This window comes from Castanea sativa, chromosome 1, assembly GCF_040712315.1.
Source record: "Castanea sativa cultivar Marrone di Chiusa Pesio chromosome 1, ASM4071231v1".
Classification (NCBI taxonomy): domain Eukaryota; kingdom Viridiplantae; phylum Streptophyta; class Magnoliopsida; order Fagales; family Fagaceae; genus Castanea; species Castanea sativa.
In genome coordinates this window covers 15,821,536-15,829,268 of record NC_134013.1, presented here as the reverse complement: position 1 = coordinate 15,829,268, position 7,733 = coordinate 15,821,536, and the positions used below count along the sequence as shown (strand labels likewise).

The window sequence follows — 7,733 nt, the reverse complement described above, 5'->3', positions numbered from 1 at the left end:
AGATATGCCTTTATTTTTAGAATTTTAAGAAATATAATGCAATAAGATTTTATTTAGCACAAACTTTGCTACAATATGACATCCTTTAATTTCATATCTTTTTAAATGTTACTTGTGAGATCTAGGGTTTGAATTATATTAGGTGGCTTTTTTTAGACTTAATTTTAATTAATAATTTAGGCATGCTTATTCTTATCAATTTTCATATTCATTTTATGAACTCTTAAACTTATTTTTATAAATTTTAAAATTTTTATATATTTATATGATTCGACCAAAGACCCAATGACATGGGCGGCTCTAGGTACAGTCCAGGGGGTTCAAATGAACCCCCTGAGGTGGTGGGCCAAAAAAAATGACATATATATTTTTTTTATTTGACCCTCCTAAAGTAAATTTTGAACCTCCTAGACCTAAATTTAATTTTTTTTTAAGCCTAGCTTAGATGAACTTGAATACGATCATCTTGACAATATCTTGGTATTTTTAAACCCAAAAAAAAAAAAAAAAAACTCAATAACAAACCAATTTGATCTAAAATATGGGGAAAAATAGTATAAATTTGTTTATCTTAAATCTAAAAAAATCATTTAGATCTTAACAAATTTGTAATAAAAAAATCACGTAGACGGTAAGATTTACCTTTTTTTTTTTTTAATACTTAAAATGCATCTTTTTACTGAACTTCCTACAAATATATCCTTGAGCCGCTGCTGCCCAATGACCCAAAAAAAATAAAAAGAAGATGTATTATTATTATTATTATTATTTTGCGTAGTCCTCCCCCATTTCCCTTCCCTCGCCAAAGGGGAATCAAAATAAAAAAAGGGTAAAAGTCTTTCTATAATATAGTAAATGCTTGCGTTACCACATCATCATTAGGGGGTGGCAATTCGTGTTCGTGGGTCGGGTTTGTGTCGTGTCAAACCATGAGTATTCAGCTAAATGGGTTTACCCAAATCCGACTTGTTTAGTAAACGTGTTAAGAATCCTCAACTTGAACACGACCTATTTATTAAACAGGTCGACTCAACCCAACACATTTAACTCGTTTAATTGACAAGTCATGTAAAAGTCAATAAAAATAACCAATATAATAATCTATTTGATTAATGGCTCATACCTAACCTATATAATTTTATCAATTTCCATATATCTAAAATTCAAATACAATTACAACCATAAATATAGTAATAGACATATAAAAAAAACCATAAATTAAGCAATAATAAAATTAAAAATAAAAACTAATAACTTAATAAGTTAAACAGGTAAGACGAGTTTGCATGTTGAACACGAATTCGATCCGTTTATTAAACGAGTTAACTGTGTTAGCTTGAATATAATTCGAACCCGTTTAGCCTCAACCCATGACCAGTTTATAAACGGGTTAGTGGTGTCGGATTCATAGGTTGTGTCAAATTTTGTCACTCTTAATCATTATTACCAAAGGCTTTTCTCAAAAAAAAGAAAAAAAAAAACCAAAAACATTTGTTAAGGCGAGAACTTTCGGGTTTTTGACCCAACAAACACATCGCCATTAAAATTACTTCAAAAAAAAAAAAAAGGCACGGGATTAGTAACGCAAAACGACGTCGGGCCCAATCGAGCTCCTGATGTTACAAATTACAACTACAGTGGACGCCCTCACACTCCACACACTGCTTGTGGTACACCCAACTTTTACATCCCACTAGAGAACTAGAGTCTCTAGACTAGACTAGAGGAGACTCTCACTGCGCCACTCTCTCTCCACACTCCAAAATTGCGTTTTTACTTTCTATCACTGACACAAAAAAAAAAAAAAAAAAAACTTCTACTTCCCATTTTCAACCCACATTGGGGCAAAAACAGGAGCAAATTACTGACCACATTCCGTCATTGTAAACCAAATGCTTATCATCATTCCGTTCTCCCCACAATAGATACGGTAAACTTAAGCCCACACTTACATTCTCAATTTCAATGCCACCTTTTTTAGGTGTTTTAATATTCACATTACAGTGATTTTTTTTTGTTGGTAGTAATTACTGTTTGATTCGTGTTAAAACTGTGTTCACTGTTCTAAAGTTTTGAAATTGGCCTTTGTTCTAAAATGTTTACCAATATTACTGTTTAATACGGCCGGGTCCGGTTGTTGGGCAAGGGAGTGAGAGTGAGGGTCTAGACAATATTAAATGCCTAGCTTAGGACCACAATTTCATGGGTAAAGTTAATGGCAAATAAAATCTGAAAGTGCATGTATTTTTTTTAGTCTTGACTGACTAGGGCTTTTGATGTTCTACTGGCCTGGGTGATGAAAATGGGAGGCAGTGTAAGATAAATGAGTAATGATGGTCATATACTCCTTATTACACGCACTCACTGCATACACACTGCTGCGTGACTGAAATCGTGTTTTTAAAACATGATTTCACAGTTTTAACTGAAATCGTGTTTCACAGTGTGAACGGAGTGTGCAACAAAGAGAGTGTGTAATAAGATTTTTCCATATATGAGAATGTTTTTATATTTTATTTTTTATCAATAAATAGGTTAATTATTCTTTCACACTTGTTTACATCTATTATTTTACACATATATCCACAATTGATGCGGTAATGTACACATTTTAAAAAGCAGGAAAAAAAAATGTACACATTAAAAACATAAAAGTGGATGTGAAAAAACTGCTTCGTATCGCCAAGTAAGATATAAGAGAATTTTCCTATATTGTCTATATTTGTTTGAAGAATTAAGAAACATATGTACTTGTTTAAACTCTATAACGCAGAATTAACTCATCTGAAAGACTAAAATTTGAATGTTAGTGGTCTACAAAGCAAGGGAAAATATGTGTGTGTGTGTGTGTGAATATATGTATTTTTGTATTCCTTTGTGGCTTTATAGAGTTCTATAGTTTATAGGTAAACCAACTTAGACCCATTTTTTAAATGAAGCTGCCTTTTTACTTGGTTGAACATATTCCATTTCTTCATTCATTAAAATATTGCATTCAATGAGCCCTGAGGAGTGATTTTTAAATAGCCTAGTAGCATTTTGCTGCATTTTGATTATTATTAATCATGATAGTAATCAAAGTCAATAAAACATAAAAAAATATAGAAGAAATTTGTAATGTGATGCTTCTAGACAGTAAAAAATAAGAATTTGATTTTACTTATTTTTAGGTGTGTTAGCAGGCTTTTGTGACTTTTAAAGAAGTTGATGCAAGGCATGGGCTCGGAAGGTGAAAATGGAACTCCTGGAAGCTCAGTCCAACCACCATTTGATAACCAGCATTTTTTGCTGAATTTCATCATGAGCACTTACTTTGGTCCTGATGTCAAGTCTGATAACCCAAGGTGCTCAGCACTTCAAAAATTAAATGAAGGTTTAGCACCATATACGTTGAGCGATCTCGGCCCTTCATATGTCAGCATTTCTCTATTGGAGAGCTTATATTACTATGTCCTGAGGAAAGCTAGTTCTAGCTTCATCTTAAAACCAAATATGTTGCATATGTACCTAAAGGGAACCCTTCCTTCCCCAAGCTCAGGGTTGATAGAAGAAAGTAAGCAGTTCACTAGTCTCTTCCCTTTGAATCTTCATAAACAGATATGGTTCCCTGCAAGCTTCAGGATTGTGAAGGGAATTGTTCTTGTTTGTGATCCTATTACATCATATATGAAAGAGGACGATCTGGAAAGGTTCAGATCTATAGCTGGTATCGATAATTTGAAAATAGACATAAATGAAGCCCTATGTTACAAGCACGAGTACCAAGCTGGCAACGATGGTGAGCAGAATTGCATGAATAGTAGTGTGGAGACAGCTGCAAAATACACTGCCAATGGAAATGGTAATTCATCAACAAGATTTCGACAAAAATACATGAGAAGGCACCGCAATGATCCTTTGTCAATGCCAGCATTTCCCCATGTAGTTCCTGTGTCAAAACATCAAAGTAAAAGAGGAACTTACGAGAGGACTTGTAAATTGGATGGACCTGTCATGATGCCTCTTCTTTCTATTCCAAATGTAGAAGATTGTAACTTGCATGCTTCTATTGTTTTGAGTGGGACTGCTAGAAGGGGGAAAATTGGACCACCTATTGGTGCTGTGGACATTGGTATCAGCAAAGCTGCATATTTATTCCGAGTTGCTCTACCGGGAGTTAAGAAGGATTTTTGTATGATTGTTTCCTTTCCCCATTTCCCTTCAATTCTTCATGTTAATATTTGATATTTAGTACGTTGGTAATTGATAAGTCTTACACTTATGGACATGCTCACAAAATAACATATAATAGTTGGTTGCTCTCTGTTTCTGCATGCTTCCATTTGCATATGGTTGCTCTGTTAAATTAAAAATCCTTGTGTTCATATTGGTGAGCATCTCTATAATGGGCCATAGAGATGTCCTGTGAAAGACCTCAGACGCTGAGGAGTGGCCTTTTTGGTTCAAGGCCATAAATGTTTGCAGAGGCTGTATTCTAAATTAGTCATAGACTCATAGCGTATTCTGGTCAGTGATGCTTTGGGGCTGTTTGGTACCCGCTTTTAAACAACAATTTTCAGTGTTTAAACAACAGTTTTCAGTGTTTAAACAACAGTTTTCAGTGTTTAAACAACAATAACACTTTTGACACGTATTTTTATAACACTTAAACACCATTTCCACAACACTGAAAACTGAACAACGATACTTAAACACTGCTACCAATCAAGCTCTTATAATCTGTTCTGATGTGTGTTGTAAAGTGTTTCTCCATATTAGTGAATAGAAGATATTTTCTGGTAAGCTGTATCACTTTTAGTTCATCTATCATGTCGTTGGGTTCATATGCTTGTGTGGCCCGTCAATTCCTTTGAGTTTTTCTGACATAGAAACTGGTATTTAGTCTCGTAGTTTGTGACAATGCCCCAAGGGTTTAAGTCTCTTCTTGTGCGTTGAGCATAGACTCACTTGTCTTTCATTTGCACACTTGCCTAAAAAAGGAGAGTTGAAAATCTATTGCTGACATCCATTCATGGGATAGATCTGTATGTCCCTCCTGTTTCTCAGCAAGGTTAGGTATTATTAAACATAATAAAAATACTTTTTCTCCATTTGGATTATTGATCATAGTGACATGTTTACTGCTGTATCAATACAGAGATATGCTTACCTGATGAATCTTAATTTCAAATTTTTTCTTTCCTTTCCTTCACAGAATTTCTCAGATTTGCTAATAAAAAACAAAGTATTGCACATAAGATGACATTAGATCCTAGATAGGTAAAGACTTTCTGCCTGCAAGACAAGATAATTTAGATCCATAAAAGTGTTTTTTGGATTATGTCCATGTGCAAAAGACTTCACATTCTAGAATAAGCAGCAGACCCTGTTCCTATCTCTGCATATCATTCATAGAGCTTAGTTTGGCCCTACAAGTTATGTTTCAGTAATTAGTAATTTATTAAGAAAATAAAAAGTCATATGGGCATCATTCAAGTATACAGGAACAGTTCAATAATCTGACAATATTTTACAAATTCAAGTCAATTCATGGTTCTTGAGAATGGAACTATATCTATTGGTCTTGTGACCTATGTCATGCATGCTTTTGTAACACATGCTTCCCTCAGTGTCTCAGCAAATCCAACTATCTTGCTTCAACTTGTTGCTTTCCCTTCCTGGTTTTATGCTATTCTTCAAAAGTGGCGTGCTCTTTTCTGAACTTCCTCAAGTTGATATCATTTGTTGTTGCAGGCCCGTTCAGCTGTGAGATTGAATCTAACGGCAAGGTTCATCTCCGAGGGTCAACAGCTGGTGGAAGAACTATAAAGAAACGGTCGCGTGTTTTTGAGATGGAATTCCAGCAATTATGCCCACCTGGACCATTCACACTCTCTTTCAGTCTTCCAGGACCTGTTGATCCCAGGCTGTTTGCTCCTAACTTCAGATCTGATGGCATTTTCGAAGCTGTTGTTCTAAAACATGAGTGATGCCTTGGCTTTTTAAGTAGATGGTCAGTTCTGGAATCATAAACAATGTAGTACAGCCCTTTTTGTAGCATGTTCTGGAGTAGAATTGGCTCATGTGGTTGCTATGCCATTTAACTGTCCATAGTGCGACAAAGTGTAATGGAGGAAGGACTAACCCTGGTGCTTGGATTTTGAGAGTCATGTCTGATTACTGATGGTCTGCTAATAGCTGGCAAAGATGCAGAGAAACATTTGCATGTAAGTAAAGCAAAATATGGAGATTGACTGCAGAAAATGTGTACAATGCCTACTGTAGCTAATTTGCAATATATGTGCTGCAACTTTGCAATTTTGCATACTACTATTTCTGTGTTGACTTTTTTATGCGGGTTGTTTGGGCAGAGCTATACATCTGCTGCTAATTGGAAGAACTATAGTCACTATTGTTTGGATGTGGCTTTATTCCAGTTCAAGCTTGATAGACAGGTGCTTTTCCTGTGATGCCCCGTACCTAAAAAAAAAAAATGATAATTTCAATGTGAAGATTTATTTTTCAGAAATTTTAGTGTTATGTTAAGTAAAATTAATTATCGTACTTAATTTGACTGGGGATTTTAAATCATATGAGACTGTAGTAAGTATACCAGGAATTTCATGGAAATATAATTTTCGCCAGGAAATGACCATGTATCAATTTCAAAACAAATGAGGATGATTTTGATTCGCATACTGTGACCACTGTTAATTCACAATTATCTAATTGAACAATCTTCTTGTTGCACTTAGCTAAATGGTAGTTTTTAAGTCGAGTCAACAACTATCATAAAATTCCAAAATAAAGATTATCTTGGAAATGGGCAGACTGTTTTGAATCAAAATAGTCCTTGCCCTGTGTAAGTTTTCTTCCCCTGAAGAGGGAATGGGGGTGGGGACAGGTGAGTTCTTTGCCTCGAAGTACCGGGTTGGTTAAGAACAGATTTTGTTTGTCCCTCCCAGCCTCCCTCTAGTGTGTGCGTAAAATGTCGTGATGTCTTTACCCTCTCACACCTCATAAGAACTTGTATTTGTAGGGTGACTATTACATCCAGAATGCATAGTGGTAGAAAGAGAGAGGTTGATGACTCTAAATTGTGTTAAAGGGAATGAAAGAATATCAATTCCTCAAAAATACTTTCTTCGAAACAAAACTCCTAGACTTATTCAAAATGTTATTATTCCAAAAAATACTATACTTTACAATAGTGAGGCTATCTATAAATGTATAGCATTGATTTGGTTTAGTGACTTTAGTCTCTATGAGCTCTAACTAATTCAAGCTATTAATAAAATAAACTGTAAATCAGATTACAACAATGTTTCTAACTAACTTAGTTCTTATCTTATCCAATCAACTTGTTACAAAAAGAATAATTGTTACAATTACAAATAGTAAGCTAAAAGCTACTACATCACATTGATTTATATTATTACTCGCTAAAAATAATGAATTATATATTAGAGTATAATTGTTTTAAGTTGGGTGCAAGACAAGACAAGATAATTCTTATTTAGTGTGAGTACGGGACAATTATAATCCGACCCTATTCCACCCGTCCTGTCTCGTTGTCATGGTTATAAGCCATGATTTAAAAAAGTTTTTAAGTGCTGTTATGAAAACGTCAAGCCATAGATTATATGGGGTGTCTAAACGGCAGCCGTTTAAGCAAAATAGAACCTTTTTATTTTTATTTTTATTTAAAGTTTTTACCCACAACAATGAATCAAATCAGCAAGCCGTTACACAAA

General features: G+C 34.6%; 1 protein-coding gene across 2 annotated transcripts; it reads left to right on the top strand.

Annotated features, from left to right (window-relative positions):
- The first annotated feature begins 1,676 nt into the window (after positions 1 to 1,676).
- LOC142643984 (increased DNA methylation 3) lies at positions 1,677 to 6,309 on the top strand. Of its 2 annotated transcripts, none has more exons than XM_075818679.1 (3): positions 1,677 to 1,930; positions 3,183 to 4,171; positions 5,734 to 6,309. In XM_075818679.1, exons 2-3 carry the CDS (start codon positions 3,208 to 3,210, stop codon positions 5,967 to 5,969), a joined length of 1,200 nt encoding a protein of 399 aa, XP_075674794.1. In that variant the 5' UTR covers positions 1,677 to 1,930; positions 3,183 to 3,207; the 3' UTR covers positions 5,970 to 6,309. The 2 variants fall into 2 exon arrangements, with proteins under 2 accessions (XP_075674794.1, XP_075674798.1); XM_075818683.1 differs by having other exon boundaries at positions 3,171 to 4,171.
- Positions 6,310 to 7,733: the final 1,424 nt, after the last annotated feature.

Bases quoted from the DNA above. Each gene is read 5' to 3' on its own strand.
- LOC142643984 (XM_075818679.1), top strand. From the start codon at position 3,208: ATGCAAGGCATGGGCTCGGAAGGTGAAAATGGAACTCCTGGAAGCTCA. The intron at 4,172-5,733 runs GTATGATTGTTT...TTGTTGTTGCAG, and splicing joins GGGAGTTAAGAAGGATTTTT to GCCCGTTCAGCTGTGAGATT.